This window comes from Antennarius striatus, chromosome 22 (assembly GCF_040054535.1).
Source record: "Antennarius striatus isolate MH-2024 chromosome 22, ASM4005453v1, whole genome shotgun sequence".
Classification (NCBI taxonomy): domain Eukaryota; kingdom Metazoa; phylum Chordata; class Actinopteri; order Lophiiformes; family Antennariidae; genus Antennarius; species Antennarius striatus.
This window is the reverse complement of record NC_090797.1, coordinates 5,298,500-5,318,242: the sequence shown is the minus strand read 5'-3', so window position 1 is coordinate 5,318,242 and position 19,743 is coordinate 5,298,500. Positions and strand designations below refer to the sequence as shown.

At 40.5% G+C, this 19,743-nt stretch overlaps 1 protein-coding gene and 1 long non-coding RNA gene across 2 annotated transcripts; one reads left to right on the top strand and one right to left on the bottom strand.

The window, feature by feature from the left end:
- Window positions 1-285: 285 nt before the first annotated feature.
- LOC137589235 (uncharacterized) lies at window positions 286-10,322 on the bottom strand. The gene is made up of 3 exons (XR_011034160.1): window positions 9,421-10,322; window positions 2,634-2,725; window positions 286-697 (listed from the first exon to the last, which is right to left on the bottom strand). It is a non-coding gene; the product is annotated as an uncharacterized lncRNA (long non-coding RNA).
- Window positions 3,536-13,998, top strand: st8sia1 (ST8 alpha-N-acetyl-neuraminide alpha-2,8-sialyltransferase 1). Its single transcript, XM_068306841.1, has 5 exons — window positions 3,536-4,281; window positions 4,898-5,042; window positions 8,240-8,349; window positions 10,331-10,423; window positions 10,812-13,998. Exons 1-5 carry the CDS (start codon window positions 4,103-4,105, stop codon window positions 11,290-11,292), a joined length of 1,008 nt encoding a protein of 335 aa, XP_068162942.1. The 5' UTR covers window positions 3,536-4,102; the 3' UTR covers window positions 11,293-13,998.
- The last annotated feature ends 5,745 nt before the right edge of the window (window positions 13,999-19,743 follow it).

The following is a 19,743-nucleotide window of genomic DNA, read 5'->3' as shown; positions in this document are numbered from 1 at the left end:
CTGCAGCATCGAATATGAGTCCATTAGAAGAGAGGTGAATGAAATAAAAGTTTAAAGAGGAACTACATCAAAGATGAAAAATGTGTTATTTCCATGTAAAATTACATAAAATAAAACAGTTTCAAGCTAGGGTTAATTCAGCTTCACCTTACGTGTAGAGTGTGTTGGTATATATTAGGTTGCTATCATGGTAAATTAAGATGGTGATTATCACAAACACTCTACCTGGGAAACATTAGCGTTGTCATTCTGAGCCTGTTGGCTCACAGCAGTGCTGCAGACGCTCCAGCATGTGTGTTATATTCATTCATCTGTCCATCCAAACAGGCCTGTGTTCTCTTATGACCTCCTCACTTCACCTTGTCCAGTTAGATGTGTGTGTTTTTATTTACTTTTGCTGTCAACAGTTTTGTTTGACCTGACTTTATCTAGATGTACGGCTCTCTCGGAGATCCAGGCCTGAGCTCTTACATTGTTTGCAAATCACTTAAGCTGTGAGCGTCGGGTTTCTCTTCATCCTACTGGAGTAAAGCCAATGGAAGAAGTGAGATGCTTTCAGTAAACTGAGCAGTAGCCGCCGGGACACCTTTGGAAGAGTCTGGTGAAAGGGGGTCCGCTTTGAACTCCTGATTTCGGAGGCCGGTGAGGGGCTTCGGCGTCATTAGAAACCAAGGTGAGAATGAATGGGAAGATTTATCTGCAACAGGAATAGAATGTTAAATCTCAGTTAAGTGATTTCTTGGCTGTCTGTCTAAAAGTGATGGACAAAATGTGCATATCTGTAAAGCAGACAGTATATAAGATCAAATCTTTACAAAATCTCTGAATATTTCTGATTTAAAAGTATTTTTTTAAAGAAAAACCCTAACCCTAACTGTAACCTTAACCTTTTATTCAAAGAAGTCTTGCACTTGTCATCAAGGTTCCTGCTATATTAGCGCTGCACCCTCCTGTGTTTGTTCTTAACACAGCGGTGGGGGGAACAGAAGCTGAAGACATGACACATCGCTGAGCAATGAAAGGCCATAAAGCGAGGAAGATGAGGGACACAACAAATGTTCTGTCATCATTTTTTTTTGTAATGATCCTCAGCAGGTGGGAGAGCTATTTCTGATGAAACCCAACTCCCTCCTGTCTCCACACAGACACATACAAACAGTGAAATAGGCAGGCCTTGGTATGGGGAAAGTGCTTGTAATGCTCTGGATGTTGTCACCGCTTACATAAATAGGAAGGTGACAGCTCAATGTGTCGCCCCATAGCCCCCCAGTATGGGCCTGTAAATCTGACCAATTAATGCATGTTCAACCTCTTTGGTGCAGAACGACATAAAAAGAGATCACAGCCTCCAAATTCTCTAAAACTATCTATATATAATCTATCTATCTATCTATCTATCTATCTATCTATCTATCTATCTATCTATCTATCTATCTGTCGGTTTACTCAAGCACACACCCATGTGCAATTTTACATCACAGTCCTTTATCACAAGATTATAATTAGAATTAATCTCAATCAGACAATCAAAAGGACAGGAGTTGGACCTTTTTCTGCAGCATATTTATTTGAATGGAAAACCTGCCAGTTATTTTACACATCTTACACACAAACCTATGATTGGTTAATAAAATATTTGAAAAGATCAGCAAAAAAAAATAACAGGACCATTTGATGATTTTCTTTTTAAATTTACAGGAGACAAACTGGGATACAGGGTTTTTATTGACTTTATGTCTGTATCACATGAGTGCTCTTTTTACCAGTGGCGGAAAGTACAGCCATTAAAGCACAATCACATGTACTGTATGTGAACTGGGGACTGTAAATTGCCCAGAGGTGTAAATGTGAGTCTGAATGGATGTTTGTCTCTCCATGTCGACCCATAAACTGGTGACTTGCCCGTGGGTGTACCCTGCCCCCCACTCACCCAGTGGCAAGGACAGTCTCCAGCCCAGACTTGTCACACAGACACACTCAAAGATAAAGCAGAGCTAACAGTGAAATTCAATGCTGCTACCTGTCATAAAAAAAAATCAAGGTGCTAAAAATGTTCTGTGTGCACCTCCACCCACGTGTTTTTTTTTTCTTTTCTGGGAAAAGGAACAAAAAGATCTAGTATTGTAAACCTCTGTGGAGGTGAAGAAATCCTACACATTAAGTCTAGGAAAGACAAAAAAAAATGTCATGATCTGAATGTGACTTCTTCCCACCGTCCAATGACAGCAATGTTCTATGGATGAATAGGTGGCTCCACATTGATCCTATGACTTCCCAGGGTGTGTCCCAATGTCCTCCATCCCCTGGAAAGCCTCCAAAAGAGTAATTTTTTTAAAAATGGGTGAATGAAGAATGTATGGCAATGACAAAGAAAAACCTGGAAATTACAGTTCAAGAATTTACATATATTCACATGAATTTTATGGTGTGAAACATTCATTGTCATTCTTTTATCATGTAGGAGCTGCTATGCCGAAAAATAGTGCAGAAGGTGAGGTTTGATGTTTGTGTCAATTGTTTAAATAATAAAACATATACTGGATTACACTGCAGGGAGTTTTAGTCTGGTGTAAAGGTGGTATCACCGGTCAGTTGGTGCAGGCTATTTCCAGCAGGGGGCGACATTATCTCACTTCATAAATCGGTAGGACCCCTCTGTGAGGTGTTTTCATGCTGCGGCAGCTCGTCAGGGCAGCGGGATGACAAACGGGACCGTGACGGAGACCTGTTAAAATAAAACACATGAAAACAAATTGGTTTATTTCAGCCAAGGGAAGTGGATTCCTAAGTTATCATGCTGGTATACAAAATAATAAATAATTCGTATATTTCAGAGTAAAAGAGATGGAAATAAAGAAAGATGAACGGCGGAAATAATCATTTACTAATCAGAATGTGAATGAAGTATTTTTGAACGTGTATAGTTTTGAATTTCACCTCAAAAAAGCTTTGAGTTGAAACAATTTTTTTTAAAAAAACATTGGATTCCTGGTCCAAATAGTTAAAACACATAAACAAGCAGTCTTTACATTGTTGTGTCCTCTACTTCTTTCTGAAACTCATTTAAAACAATTTTCATTGAACGGGGATTTTTTTTTTAAAAGATAATTTTATTAAAGCATTTATTATTCTCACACAACATAAAATTTCAAGCAAAATTAAATTGCGTACATGAGAATGTAATATTAAAACAAAACATAACAAAATCAGTAACACCCCCCCCCCACACACACACACACACACACACACACACATTGAAAATAAATCAATATTGAATGGGTTTTTAAGATGTTAGGGAAACTGACTCTTTGGTCTGTTTTTAAATAGTAAATTGTTTTCATTGTCATTATAAATCGTGATGTCTTTTTGTACTTTGGCCTGACACGCCGGGGGGGGGGGGGCAGGGCATGGGCACAGTTCCTGCTTTTATTTTGAAACCTAACTTCCGGTACGATCCACACTCGTTTCCGCGGGCTTGACGCGCTCCTCGCCGCACAAGAAGCACTTTGTCTCAGAGAAACGGGGTGTTGACAGGAGAAAGTGGGGGAGGTGGAGGGACAGTGAATCTTTTGGAACCTGTCACACCGCAGACCCGCAGCGGGCTGAGGACAGCCGGGGAGGGAAGACGGAGGACCCGCCGGTCCGCGGAGGGGCGGAGAGAAGAAGGAACGTCAAGGTGTATCGCATAGGTGACACAAGGGGACCCCTTTTGTATCGGGCGCACAGCGGGACACCAAACGGGGAGGGGCCCCGCATATTCCTCACAATCCGTCAGCTATAAATGATGGTGGTGACGCGCCGGCGGCGGAGCCCGACACACTGCACCACGACCCCGCAATCACGCGTGAGCCGCCGCCGCCGCCGCAGGGAGACCCGCTCGTCTCCATCAGAGCCTCGCCAGCACAAACTCGGATTCCCAGCCCTCTGCCTGAGCCGAACGTCACGGTCACGGTAACGGACTCTACCTTGAGTACCCTCACCCTCCATCACCGACACCCCCGGCGTGCGTAAACGAGACGATGAGCCGAGCTTGCGTTTTTGCTGCGCCGGGTTTTGATGTGAACGCGCTTGGATCGGTTTGAGCAGTTCGAGAGGAGGAAAGATGTCGGTGCGATGCTGCCGGGGAAAGCTGTCTGTGTGGGCCGCCCTGTGCGTCCTGGTGCTCTGCTGGTTTTATATTTACCCCGGCTACAGACTCCCCCGAGATAAAGACATTGTGGAGGAGGTGCTGAGGCAGGGAGACGTATGGCACAGGAACCAGACCGGGATCGATCTGTACAGGTTCGTCTGGGGGCTCGGATGAAACTGATTTATTCATTTTTTAAAATTATTTTACTTTGAGAAATGATGCTCCATCTGTTTTTTAGTTTCCACTTTCATTGCATGAACTTATTATCATTATAAATAAATGTTTACTAAACCACAAGCATCGCGTTAGTTTAGTGTCTCCATGGAACTAATTGAATTTAAGTTCCTTAAATATGTCTGTCATCTAACTAGACCCAGTGGAAAATAGATATCCATCACTGACACTCCATGATATTTCATATTCCATGATACCTGACAACTCAATTTGATTGTAGTGTAGTGTTGGATTGGATCTTAAGCAGTTCATAAGATTCAGTACATAATATGTAAAGGCAAAGAAAGAAATTCCAATATTATTAAAAAAAAATAGGACTGTCAAATAAAGCGAATAAATGCTTAGAATAAAAGTTTGACCAGTTGTTTTGTCTCATCAATTTGATGCCCATTTCAACCTGGCTGTCTTTTCCTTACCAAATATTATTGTAGCCCATCTCCAGCCAGAATCTCAGCTGTCCTTTCCAATTTATTTCTAACTGTCCAGACATCTCCAGGAACCAATCTCATTATTTCCTCCATCCTCCCTGCACAGGAAGTTGCTGACAGAATGCTGCGATCCGAAAAAGATGTTTGCAGTGACCAAGGAAAACTCACCAATGGGGAAGGTCCTGTGGTACGATGGCGAGTTTTACCACTCGCACACCGTCAACAATGACACTTATCCGCTCTTTGTACAGGTATGGAGAAAGTTAAAAGGAAAGAGATTGTTATCTTGAAATTCATAAGGTAGCACGGTCTGTGGCGGCATTGGTATGTAAGAGGGAATGAATCTTTTGTTCTCTTGCTCTGTGGAAGAGTTTGGTTTCTCCCAGAGAACTGCAAGACTTCTCCTCCACTCTGCCCCCATTTATTTTTTTATTTTTTTTGAAAAGTAAAACCAGAATATGGGAACAGATTCCTTCTCCCACTCAGCGCAATCTGACACTGTGGCTGTGTGTGTGTGTGTGCTTTAACATAGATCCTTCCTGAACATCAGAGATGAATAAATTTGAAGCATTTGCATCTTGTTTGTGGGGTCTTGTTTTTGGTTTGGGGATTTTTTTTATTTTTTTTTACATCAAATCATGCCCCTGCTCCGAGTTAATCACTCATGAGGTTGTGTTTTTTTCCCCCTACTTGGATCTAATCTGAGATAGGATGTTTAAAGTGCAGATAGAAAACTGAGGAGGATGTGCTTCAAGTTCCACTTTCCAAAGTTGTTTCCCCCTTTCCTTTTCTCATTGTATACACATGTAAATGCAGATAAGGCCTGATGGGCTATTTTTACATGCTTCCAGGCCTGTGTGTGGGTGTGTGTCTGCATGTGTATGAGGATGTTTTCGCCTAGTAACAAGACAAAATGGGAAATTCTGGTTTCCGTGGTCAATCTCCAGGTGACCGATCTCTGCAGTAATCATGATTGAAATCACTGTTACCGTAGCGGCAGACCTGCAGTGTTATATCCCGGTTGGTAAATGCGATGAATGCCTGACCCTAATTTGCAGCCGTGCGCAGGGCATGTTCATTCATGAGAGATGGGGGAGGTGTTGGAGAATAAAGAAATAAAAATGTGAAGAGCGGCCGAGCTGAACCAAAGCGTGGGTGTATGAAAGACGACATTGATCAGGACGGAATTATTCTTTTTAACTATTTCCATCAATCAGGGTGCCAAAAAAAACAAGTATATATGACATCTACAGTTATTCCTTTTTATGAGACGCATAATGTGAAGTTAAACCTTATCACACATAATACATCAAACTCAACAGTAGTGTGTCTTCCTGTTAAAACCTTCCCAGTTTCTCCGTTGACACAATTTGGGTGATGGTTGTCGTCGGACATGAATGAATCAATTCAAACTTTTTGTTATTAAAAGAGAATCCTAAAAACGTAATCTGATGCCAATTACCAGTTCTTCATCATTACACCACAGTCTTGTCCTTGTATATGCATTAGTGATTGTATGTGCGTGTGTGATGTTAACCGATCATTAGACAGTATTAGACATATTTATACTACTCCATTAGTGGAATGTAGTTTTCTTTTGGGTTTTTTTGGGGGTTTTTTTTGTTTTTTTTAGTCCATTCAGTCCCAATGTTTAGATATTGCCCCCTACATTGTGTAACTCATTAACCCTAACATGAACTGTATTTGTGTGAAGCTCCATCTAACTTGCATGGCCTATTTCCAGATGCACGCTTGCACTTCCTCCGCGAGCCTGTACCGAGGACAGTAATGTGTTTGCCAGGAGGGAGGTAACTATTAGTTAGGCGGGTTGGATGAAGCACAAGCTCTCCTCACAAAGTGTGTTTTCCGTGATTGCAGGTCTGCACACAGACAACCGGCCTCACAACAGCAAGCAAACAGTTACCGTGTCTGAGCATCTGCAAGCAAAGAGCCAATTAAAGCTTCTGCTGCTGAGATTATCCTTTTATGAATTATATATGATTTCTTTTATGATGCTCACATCCTGTAGATCCCCTTTCTCTATTCCTTTTCTTTAATACTGGAATTATAAACAATTTCAACATTAAAAAAAAAGTTATAATTCCCTGAAATGAATGAAGTTTCTTTTCCCGAAACTTCATCACAACACTTTTCCTTACACACTGAACGATTTGCATTTCTAGGAGTATTGAAGAAGAAAAAAATTCTCCACTTTTATCTGTTTCACATCTTGGATGAGTATCTTTTGGTTGTTGGTCATTACAATCAAATACAGTATTGTGATTGTCTGCACAATTAATCCAAATTGAAAATGAGGATTAATTGGAGGCCTGAGCAGCCAAAGCCAAAACTGTGACATGATTTTAAACATCTGGACCCAGTGCTGCTGTAAAGCGTCCACCTACTAACTTTCAGCGACTGTAGCTGGTTCCCCTTCCTCGCTAGATTGCTGTTAGATATTATCCTCAAACTAAACCACCTATCACTGTCTCAAAGACAGCACAGAGGCAATGAGTGTTTTTGAGTGTCTCCACTCCAAGAATAATGAACTCCATTGTTTTTGCCATCTCACTTATCCACGCTTTCCACTTTCATTGTAGCTGAGGCAAAGAGGACATTGTTGGTGCTTGCTTTTTTTTAAAAAGTGCTATATTCGATGTGCTCAGTAACATCCTTTATACTCTCCCACTTAAACAAAGCATTTTCTGAGAAAATGATAGGGCATTTATTTTGTAGCAGGGCTACTTAAACCACAGGGGGTTCTTCAGTAGTTGCCAGGTTCCACATGGAAAAGCTGCAGGGAGGTACAGCTAATGGGCAAGAGCGAAACAATGAAGCGAATGCACAGATTGTAATTGCTTGCCTTTCAAATGCTTTTCTGCAATGACAGAAATGTTTTTTTAAATTATGTTAACATTAATACAAATATTTGAATAACACTGACTCTGAAAATATGCCAAAAGCAACAAATAAATGATTGAAATACTGACTGTAGTTGGTGTAAAATGTGTTAGATTGCCAGTTGAAGTAACAAGAATGAATAAGTAGATGACTGTTATAGTTTACCTTCGCTAAAAGGCATAAACTGACAAAATATTGCACTAACATGCCAATACAGGGCTGTTGTTGTGCCAGAATAGCTTTAGCCAATCAAAAAATGTCTTTGGAACACAACTCTAATGTTTTTTTAGATGTGGTAAATCCAGGTCAGCCGTCTGCAGACATTTACAGCTGAGCCTCGTGCCCACTGGTGGTCCTTCAGTCGAGCAGATAGGGGAGGTCAGGCCAACACATTCGGTGCTCTTATTCAGTACCCAGACCACAATCGGTATCAGAAAAGGACATTTTTTTGTTTTTATGTTTCCCGCTGATGTTATTTTGCCCTGATGTGACCGCGTCTACCTCACTGTGTTGATGTGCGCACTAACAGCTGCCCCCTCTTTCCCAGGACAACCCTTTACATCTGCCCCTGAAGAAGTGTGCGGTGGTCGGTAACGGTGGCATTCTCAGGCACAGCAAATGTGGAAGGGACATCGACCGGGCTGACTTCATCATGCGGTGAGCAACAAGGGATTCCGCTGGGGGCAGGAGGTGCCAATTCGTGCATTTATTTCACTTGTTCACTGCTTCCTAACCCGGGTGGGATTGGGCCGTGCTTTAAGAGAGCAGCCGACCACCAGCAGCCATCAGCGATGATGAAAGTCGACTGGAGCCAAGAGGGAAGGACGAAGACTGAAAAATGGGCCGTGGGGAGGGCAAGGGAGAGAAGAGGTTAGGCATGAGTAAGTGAAATTGGAAAACACTGAGAGGAAGGAGGAAGAGTAAATGAACTCTGCTGGTGCAAAAGGAAAGCAGAGCATTAAAGGATTTTTGCTTCAGTCATTGAACCACATTAGGTGTCAGATTTAAACAACTGTGATGTGACAGAGGAAGAATCATTTACGTAATTTAAGGGGGGGTTTTTTTCTGTTTGAAATAGAAAAAAAAAAAGCCTTTATGGATGCTGGAATCCTCCTTGAGAACACGTAAAACTATTCCAGAGGGTTGAAACACGACGACGGTGCAATAAGTGGTGCTTACGAGATTTACTTTGCATAATCAGCAGCAGTTAGTTGTGCTCTTAACCCGGACAGTTATGTTCTGACTGATCAACTCAGCTGTTTCATTTTACTTGTGGTGCTATTCAAAATAGGTCAAGGCTGCTCGTGCATCCTAATAAGTTCCATTAGAGGAACTGTCGATTTATATTATTTGAAATTAGAAACCAGAGAAACATGAGACACGTCCAGAGAAACTGCTGATCCAAGCCTGTCCTGTGTTCTTTATTTCGTTGACTGCTTTTGTATGCAGACATATTAAGTGCACTGAGCATCTTTAGGGAACTCTTGTCTTCACTGGTTCATATTTATGACATTTTATGGCCTGATTTAAAAAAAGTCCTTCCCATTGTTACAAAATACTACTAAAGAGGAGTACAGGAGGTGATCTGATTTATCCAGCTCTCAATAAATCAAATGATAATGTCTGAACCTTTCCAAACCTCTTTTGTATAAAGCATGCACTCAGATACATTTCTTTTTAAAACATGGTTTAGGAATTGAACCGGAATCTATTTGTAGATCTGCTTACGTTTTGTGTGGGTTACTGGGTCCAACCCACAGTTCAGTGTCTAAGTAGTCACATTTGCAGGGTATAATTTTCACCTCACCCAATGCCTTCTGCCTCCAGCTCCTGCAATAAGATAACAGACAACAAGATTTATTTGATTTTCCATTGGACGTGCAAGTCCAGTCCGTCTTTTAACGAAAGACGGGTAGCAGCTCTTGGGGAAAGGGTAGTCCGGAAAGGAATGTTTAAATACGATACCCCCCAGTCCCCGGTTTTTAGCATGTTTTGCACAGTAGATCAAGTAATATCCTATTGTTTTAGCAAACAGCATCCTGGGACAGTTCCTGGGCTTGCCAAAGAGAAGCAGAAGCACTCGCTTATCTAATAGTTGGAAACCAGCCAGTGCAGATGTACCCTGAGGAAGGAAACAGCACAGCAAAAACACATTATAGAAAGTCAATCAAGAGTACTCAACAGATCCACACCAAGATTTTTTAAAATTAAATTTGAAGAAAAAAAAATGCTTCGAAACACTTTCAAGATATCTTGAAACAAAAAAAAAAAAACAAAAAAAAAGCTAGGATGATCACATAAACATAATGATTTACGACTATTGGTCCAGCTTTGAGGAACCAAAAGTTGATGCAACCGCCTCTCCTCTGCTGTCGCTGCCCGTTGTATGATCATTACTCACAGATGATTAAAAATCTTTGAGGAGCAATTTCCTCCACCGCAAAACCACATCGCCTGTAAAAATCAAATCTAATCAAGAGTTGAACATCAATAATGATTTCATTAATTTGTCATTTGTTTTTATTGCGAGGGCTTCCCACACTAATATACAACACATTGTGAACTGTTTATACCACACCTTGTATAATGTGAGCATGTGGAACATTTTAACAATGCTAAAATTGTGTCACTCCTTCAGGTGTAACCTTCCCCCGCTTTCAAAGGAGTACGTTGAGGATGTGGGAACCAGAACCCATCTGGTCACCGCCAACCCCAGCATCATAGAGAAACGGTGAGCAGCAAGTTTTACAGAACGTAAAAAGACATTCAGATAAATTACAGTACTTTCTGCACTATAAGGCACACTGTAGGTTTTTGATAAGATTAAAGGCTTTTAAGTGCTCCTTATAGTGTGAAAAATACCGTAAGAAAGCTGCACAAATATGAAAATGCACTCATAAATAGGATATTTAAAAAAAACCAGTTTCCTCTGTGCCTGAATTTGTCTATATAGCAGAGAACCGTTGTATTCATTCTCATGTGACAATGCAGGAAAGTCGTTTCCTTATGAGAGCTGTAGAAAAGGAGCTGACTGCTCTGCATTTCGATCTGCCGTCAGTGTTTGACTGACAAACGAGTCGCCGGCATTTAGACTGAATTTTTCTATTCATCACTCTCAGGTTTCAGAACCTTCTGTGGTCGAGAAAAAAATTTGTGGACAGCATGAAGGTCTACGGCTCCAGCTACATCTACATGCCAGCGTTCTCCATGAAGCCGGGCACCGACCCGTCCCTGCGGGCGTATTACGCCCTGGCCGACACATCTTCTGACCTCACCATGCTCTTTGCCAACCCAGAGTTCCTTCGCACAGTTGGAAAATTCTGGAAAGCTCGCAACGTGCATGCCAAACGCCTCTCCACGGGGCTCTTCCTGGTCAGCCTGGCCTTGGGGCTATGCGAGGAAGTGACAGCGTACGGCTTCTGGCCGTTTTCTGTCGGCCTGGATGAGCAGCCGGTCAGTCACCATTACTATGACAACATCCTGCCCTATAAATGGTTCCACGCCATGCCAGAGGAGTTCGTCCAACTCTGGCATTTGCATAAAAGCGGCACGCTGCGGATGCGAGTGGGGCGTTGCCCCCCGCAGGAAGGAGGGAGTTAAAGCCGATGCGGCGGTACGGTCAGGAGGAATTCAATTGGGCTGCAGGAAACGAAGGAAGAAGTTTGGATTGTGTAGCAACGCAAAGTTGTGGTTTCGTCTGAGGAACCTCGACACTGATGCTAATGCCAGCTAATCCCCAATTATCATGAGAATGTCCTCCACCCTGAGCAGCAGCAGGGACAGAAGACTCGCTCACATTGCAGCCATGCACACACACGATGTAAAAAATACGCAAAAACTTACCAATTCTCCTCCCCTTCTTTCTGGAACCTGTGTGTGCATGGATGTTTCTACCGATCCTCAATGGAGACTGATGGAATTGAAATTGTGTGGGGCTGGATGGGTGGGAGATGTGTGTGTGTGTGTGGGGGGGGGGGGTTGTTTTGTATCTTAGTGACATATGGGGCAGCTTGACCAAACCCCCCTCTGGGCCTTTGTGAGACTGAAACAGAAGCAGCAGAAGAACCAGGGGGGGATAATAAAATGCACTGAAAGACTGCTGAAGCGAGAGGGGCGAGGGAGAGATAGTGGTGAGGCTTGACTAGGACTGAAATTTAATGGAAGAAAATTTTTAAAAAAGACTGGCAGGGGGGGGGACAAAGTGTGAAAGCTGGCTGGTGAACATATGAAAGGATTTTGTTTCTGTGCTTTTCTTCAACCGAGCGCTTGATTGGCATTCTCCAGTGCCAAATAAAGCTTTAGTTCAAAGCAGGAGTTATTGGAAATGAAGTCTTAAGTAAATATCCTAGAATATTTAGCTGAGTTCACTGAAAAGGGAAAATAAGTACACCCTGGTCTCAACATATTAAATTTGTTTGCCAAATGTGATTTTCAGGATTATTTTTTAATTGTTTTTGAGTTTCTTCGATGGCTTTGAAAAGGAGCGCTGTAGATGTATTTAATGAGAAATTAGAGTTTGCTTCAAGGACGTCACACACAAGTCCTTCCGGTCAAAGCTGACTGATTTTTATTTTTGGCATGATTCTCTTTAGGGTTAAGTTGTTTCTTAGTAATCATACTCTACTAGCCAAGTGCCAAGCCAAGGGAACAGTCACGTTGACACACACTCTTTATGTTCTCAAATGTAAAGAAACTGATTGAAGATGTGTTGTGACAGTAAATCAAAAAGTGGCTTTTTAATGTGTGACTTCTTTTTGCTTTGCTGTAGGACTCCTCATAGGTTTAATTGTGACGTATTCATTCAACTGCTGTTGTTACTGTTTCTATTTGCGCGCAGGAGTCGAGTCGAATTTGTAATTGTGAAGGTTTTGGTTTGTTTATTTGTTTGTTTTGCAATTTTCCATGCACATGGGGGGGGGGGGGCATTTCTACTAAAGTTTGGGAGCGTTATTTCTGTTGTAACATTTTTCAAAATGTAGAAAATCAAATGACCAAAAATAATCACACTACAGGAACAAAAAATTTGACGAGCTGTGGGGAGGGATGAATCCTCAGACAGGTGGTCCACAACGTGAGGACAGGTTGATGCCTCGTGCTATTATCCACTTCCTTTTCTCTTGAACTTAATGAGGTCCAGTGCCTTTGAGATGAATCAAACCTGCAGTTGAGGTACTTTTGCTTTTAATTGGAGCTCCATTACATTTAAGCCCTTGCCAAAAGGAGTTGGCAAATGCTGAAGCCTATCATTGTCGGATAAATCTCTCTATATTTAACTCTACATGGTATAGTGCACCGTTAGCAATGTCTGCCAGAGCTGGAGGTGGGCAGCAGAAGAGGCCACAGCAAATAGAGCTATGGCAGAGCATCTGCCGTCCTTAGCATGGTGACAGCGTTTGTGTGCTGTCTCCAGACTGTAGGTTTAAGGAAGGAACATTCAAATGAGGGATTTCCAATGCTGATTTTGCTCTTGAGCGTGTTTTTTTTTTTTACATGCTTGGCCCTGTGTTGAACAATATGTGATCGTGATGCCTGACTTTTTTAACTTAAAAAGATCTACATGTTAGAGGAAGTTTCCTGCTCAAATGCACATGTGACACATCCCTAAAGCTTGAGGGCAGAACTTGGTGACCAATTTGTTTTTTATCACGTTTATTATTTGCACTTCTTCTTTGTATTTCCTTCCCAGAATTGTGAATGAATGAAATGTGACATTGTGTGAATTTTAAGCAAGCATGATGGGTTTTTTAATATGTATGCATTGTTTTTTTTGGTACACAAATTTGTATCTCTTTCCATTATGCTCTGATTCATGCATCGTGGAAAAATTTTTCTTGCTCACACACATGTGCTCATTCCATCCTGTGGGACTAGAGAACCGTCACAGAGCCAAGATTTCTCACTAGAAGGAAGATGAGTGTTGTGTAAATATGGGATATTGGTCTGTCAGCGTTATGAGAGTTTGGTTCTAGATCTCCAATCCCTCTTTATAGATATACTTTGTAAAAGCAACATGTGACTTTACTGAGCCCAACAAATCCAAATAAACTGCAGTTGTAACTGACAGAAACATCAGATTCTCTGGCACTCTCTTCCTTCCCTCCGTCCTTCCTTCCTTCCTTTCCTCCCTCCCTCCCTCCTCAACCTGCACCACTTACATTCATTTTTCATTTTCAACAACACAGTTTATTTTATTCATATAGCATGGAAAACAGCTCAAGAACATTTTCATAACCATGTGTGAGGATAGCATTTATCAATGATTTTTCTTTTACCTTCCAATCACAATCTTCCATGCAAAGAAGTCAACCCCCCCCACCCACCCTGATATCTTACACCATTTAGTCATCACTCGTGTTTTCTGCTTAATCACATGCCAAAGGGTAGTTCTGGCTTTGGGCTTTATTTTAATTAGCATAACTGTGAATCCGAATAACTAATGGTTAGAAAGAAGTGAATCATGCTGCAAATCAGCATTATAATGCTTTTTTGCTCAGGACTAAAGTCCTTTTTATTAATATAATTTACACCATTTGAAAATAGGTCAGTCTGTACTTTCTTTTTTAACACACGTTTATCCAACCAACAATCCGCCTTCCTTCACACAGCATAAAATAACAGGAGAAAGCCCTAAATGTGAGCATTAAATGAGAAACCATGTTTTATAATAACATAAAACTAATACATCGTTGTGATATTCAGACACCATTTGGCAATTGTGCATGTTTTTGACAGATGCCGTGTCCCCAACAATAAGCTAGAATCTACTTGTATCCCCTGTAAATAAAGATGTCCTAAATATTTTCTTTAAATTAAAAAAAAAAAAGTACCCAATATTTTAAAATGTATAATGTTGGAGTTCATATATAAATTACTCTTCGCTTTTGTGCTGAGAAACATGATTGTTCGCCAGCATCAAGTTAGCATAGCTGAACAGAGAGACTAGCACAAGGGAAGAGCTGGACAAACCGCTCAAATTCTTCTTTCCTCAAAAAGAAAGCACTTTTTCTAATATCAACTTTAACATGTCTGCCTTAATATGTCAAAAATGGAGATATTGCAAATACGACTCAACAAATAACTGCATTTTCACATATTTTGCTTTGATTTTATTTGTGGTGATGATATAAAGTAGGTCAAAAACAAATACAACCAGAACAGTTTAAATTTAAACACATTTTTTCAACGCCAGCCGTGATGGCGCATCATTCCCTATCCAAATATCTGATATCATGTCAAAAAAAATTTTTATTTATAATGTTTTCAAAAAGGCTTTTCATAGCCTTTGGTGTTTTAATTGTCTCGACTGAAACAATATTGGAGGCAATACCGATGATGCCAACCTTACTGTCACCACCTATCATTCAAGCCGTTCCTGCCTGAGCATGTTTAAAATGAAACAGAAATGCAGTTTGAAATGTACTAAACCAATTGTATGTGCCAGCTAGATTAATAAATGATTAATTAATAAATAAGTAATTATGGATGAATATAAAGAAGCATATCCACATTCAACACAAACAGTGATATCCAATAAAAAGATGGAAAATGGTGTCAGTTGTGTGGTTTCCTTTCACATGACTTAAAAAAAAAATCTTACATTTGAAGTTCTCCTCAATATGGTCAGAACAAATAATTTATTCCAAACTTTGAGTTTTCACTTTTGTGTGGTTGCACAGGAATGAAGTGTGTTTGTTTGCGCACATATTGTTTGCTTGGTGATTGAGAAGATTTCTGAGTCAGAGAATCCTTCTGTTTGCCACAGTCGTGTCTGCATGGCCTGTTTTCCGGGCCATAAATTTTTAAAAACACGCCGGGCCCAGGCCCCCCCTGCTCCCAGCTGGAGCATTCTGCCTCACATATTTATGATCAAGGCCTTAATGTGTCTATCTGGTATGCAGTGATAGCTCACATTATGGAGCACATTAAGGAAGATAGAAATTTTATTATGGAGGTGTGGAGGAAATGGATGAATATGTTTGTTTGCAGGATGCTGCAGTCCTGCATTGCATGGAAAATTAAAGCAAACTACTTTTTTGATTTGATAAAAATAAAATTACATTCAGTTACAGACTGAAATATGTCAGGAAATACTGGACTGATTTAATTTTGTCAAACCACTAACGCTCCCCTGGGATATCTTGTCATACCTTTAGTGTTCCACAAATGTTCCTTTATTGATCCAATAGTCCTGCAAGACTGATTTTATCATCTGCCTCTGATGCAGTTAGATTGTAACTTACCAAATCTTATCATCCTCATGCACTAAACAATGATGATTAGCATGACAACCTCTGGTCATTTTCCATGTCAGCATGAGAGCATATCACATTAGCATTTGATGCCAAACAACACCGTGAGTGGTTCCTTTCTGATGTTAGTGCTTTTAAACAGCCTGCTCAAGATCAGCAATGCAATGTGACGCCATGGGGGGGGGGGGGGGGGTGACAGTGTGATAGGTGAATTGCTGAATTAGCAACCGACTTCAGACTGTCTCATTGTCCTTTTTAACCACCATTTTCTGACATTATTTTACATTAGACACAGTATTTAGAGGCCTTTCCTCATATATTCTATCTCTTTCTTGACCCTGAATTACATAAACGCACAGCTTTGCATTTACCTGTTTTCTCTTAGTCTAATAAAACTCTAAAACAATTTGTTGAAATTTGCTTCTTTCTAACAATTGCAGCTTTTTGTTATCTTCTGGGAAGTTAATACTCACATTTGTGTAAGCGCAGCTGTCAGAGAGCTGACATTTTTCTCCAGTTGCTGAGTCTATGTCTTATTTCTATTCCTGGTGCTTAAGCAGCATGTCCAAAAAAGAAGCAAATGTTAATACTTGAGTGGGACTAAGGAACTCTGTCTCCCTGGCATCCACGTGGCCCCTGTGCTATTAAAGCGGAAAATAGCAACTCTGGGCATGGATGACTGTTTCTGATTTTGCACGGCAAAACTTTTGGACAGTCACCTCTTACATAAACCTGACTATGAAGTTCCGGTGCTGACATTTAATAACCCAGAAAGACAGCAGCTATTTTCTTCACAAAATCCAATTCCTTATGTTTCATTTTCTTAAATCTCAGTGTAGAGGAGACTCCTGCTCTGTTACAAGTGTTGAATGTGCAGTGAACCAGCTGTAAACACTATTTTAGATGTTCAGATAACCTCCCTTAAGGCCGTAATGAAAGGGATGCTAATGCTGTCTGCTGACATCTTGAGTTTGATTCTACAGCGTAGGATCACTGACGTTCCATTTTGCACATGCATTTAATATAAATTCAGGGTGACTCTTAACCCTTTCAAATATTTAGTCTTGCCACAGAGTCTGTCTCCTGGAAATTACATATCTACGTACTGTATATTCATTTATTATCTGTCTGGATTTCCTTAGGAACAAAGTCTATTTGACTAACTCCAGTTGAAGCGCTGGAGTCGTTTGAAGGTGGTCATTTTCAGAGTCCGTCAAACTATCTACCTTGTTTCCTTGTATAACTCCTATTGTTTGCTTTCTTCTTATTGTTTCTGACTTCCGCTTTCCACCTTGGGAGTTTTACATTCCATTTGATTATCTGCCCCGCCCTGTCCAGTAGCGCCACAAGAAGGACGCTTCCCTAAAACTTCCTTTCAGTTTGTCTCGTTCGGGGTCGCCACAGCGTGTTATCCTTTTTCCATTTTAGATGAACACTCATATTTGTTTGGCAAAGTTTTTTATGACGTATGTCCTTCCTGTTGCAAGTACTGCAGATGCCCCAAGGATTTAACCTGGGGCAGTATACATGCAAAGCATGCGCTCTACCACTGAGCAACATGCAAGGATGCTTCTTTACAATGCATTTGTTTGTTGGAACTTAAAAAAAAAGCAACAATTTGTGTATTTAAATACACAAACCAACATTGCGCTCGCAAGCAGCGTAAGAATCAAGCAGCGCTTTGTCGTCAAAAAAGTTTTAGAAATACGGACTTCACACTGCATATTTGTAATTATATTCATTTGATTTTCTTCTCGAGTTAGTGGATAACTGTTACTAGCTGCTTTTTAAATTGTCTTCTTGTGGCTGCAGATATAATACACGGTCCAAATGTCACACCCCATCTTCTAGCTATTACTACCTTCACTAGAAACATGGGTGAAATTTATTGGTGCCCAATAAAATCCTTGCAGTTTATCATGAAGGGTGAGGCACAAGAAAAATAGTGTGAACAGGCTGTGGGTAAGAAGTTGTAGTGAATTCTCCCTAGGTTTTGTTACATGTTACATAGCATACCTCTAACTGGAGTAAAGATAATTGAAGTGTACATAAAAGTATGTCATAAATGCTATTTGATTCTTGATATGACCACCGAATCAATAAATTTCATTTCCTAAGCAGGAAGGACTTTTAATGCCCAAGTCAGATGTATTGAGATGTGATTAGGTATCAGCAGCTCAGCATAGACTGAGCCAGTCTGAAGGAATTGATCAATAGTGTAATGCCCCTTCATAGTGGCTGCTAAGCTAACATCAGCCTATAGATGCACATTAGTCAATATCTGCATCAAATCTGAAATAATGTTTAAAAGAAGATACAGACAAAGAGCAGTCGTATGTCACTCTATCAAATAGCTCTTTCTCTGGTGGAATGCCAGATTCCCCTCCATCCAATCCACTCCACAATCCATCACTCATCCCACAGGGGGAAAGCAGGAAGTCTATGGGATGTCTTTCAAAGAATGAAGGTTAATTTGCAGATGGCTCATGTGGTCCATTGGAAGTGACTGTAAGGAGATGAGATTCAGGGGCTGCAGCTTAATTCTGGGCCAGATTACTAAGGAGACGATTTTGCACAAGTTGATTTGGGTAATGGTTTAAGCATTTAGAGGTCATAAAAGGGAACCTGGGCACAAGCACACACATAGATAAGCTTTAATTATTATTTTCATAATAAAAAATGCTCCAATCTTTCTACTTTAGACTGGTCCTGATCAGAGATCAAAATAGTTACTCTTTTCCATCCCCATTGTTTTTCTGGCACATTTTTTTGAACAGGAAATGTATCCTGACGCCATCCTCCCTGAGAATTTCACGGGCCAGATGTTTTCCCCAGGAGTTAGTGAAGACCTTATCACAGCACAACTTAAAGTAAATTGTAATGTTGCTCCTTCTATGCTGAACGCGTTAAGGAACAATTGTTCTCGAATTGACCGAATCTTGTTAGCATCATATTCACATCTTATTTAGCTTCCATTAAGTAACTCAAATTTGAGGATCCCTGATTTCATACATATTGCCTACTCAACTTAAGCAAACTTATCCACAAATGCAAACAAGTTTCACCCATTATTGTAAGCCCTCCCCTTGGTTTGTCAGTAATTACAGCTGTTTTATCAGAACATGCCATTCATAATAATTCTGAAATTGAGGTGTGAGTATCTGGGTAAGGCGTCTAGCTTGTTGTCAGGCTTAAGAAGACATTAGCCTCGGAATGCAAATTTCTAATTAAATTGAGATGCAGTTGGAACTTCCTTGGGGCTAACAAAAAATCAATGTGGTTAAGAGTATAGGTAATTGAAAGGAAAAGCCATCAGTTTGAGGTCTTTACTGTCAAATCAATATGCAGCACTCTGAGAGATAGGAGGAATGAGTACTGCCTGCAGGTTATCTTTTGTCAGTTCAAGTAATCTTTCATCCAATCTTAAAAGCAAAACTTCTCCAATTGTGTTTGGTAAACTTCCAGCAATTGATGTCATATAACTGTGCTAGAGGCTCTTTCCAGTAATGAGTTTTCAACTGATATTAGCTAAGCTTCTTCCCACATGTATTAAAGTTAAATATCCTTGGAAATAAAGTTCAACATCCACACAAAGTCATTGTTCTCATACTAGTTAGGGATGTTTGTTTCATGTTTGAGCTGAAGAGAAGAAATGTATGCAAGTGAAGACATCACATTAAGATGGTATGCTGTTTAGTCTTAACTGGGTTGCTAATGTATTCTGAAAATTTGCATTAATTTCCTGAGTTTGTTTGATCCATCAGCCACGTTGGCCACGTGCAGACTTCTTTTTTTTCATCTT

What these genes read in the sequence shown, in the direction of transcription:
- st8sia1 (XM_068306841.1), top strand. Translation starts at nt 4,103, where the DNA reads ATGTCGGTGCGATGCTGCCGGGGAAAGCTGTCTGTGTGGGCCGCCCTG. An exon ending in ACCGGGATCGATCTGTACAG is followed by an intron (nt 4,282 to 4,897) that starts GTTCGTCTGGGG and finishes CTCCCTGCACAG; the next exon opens with GAAGTTGCTGACAGAATGCT. An exon ending in CCCAGCATCATAGAGAAACG is followed by an intron (nt 10,424 to 10,811) that starts GTGAGCAGCAAG and finishes CATCACTCTCAG; the next exon opens with GTTTCAGAACCTTCTGTGGT.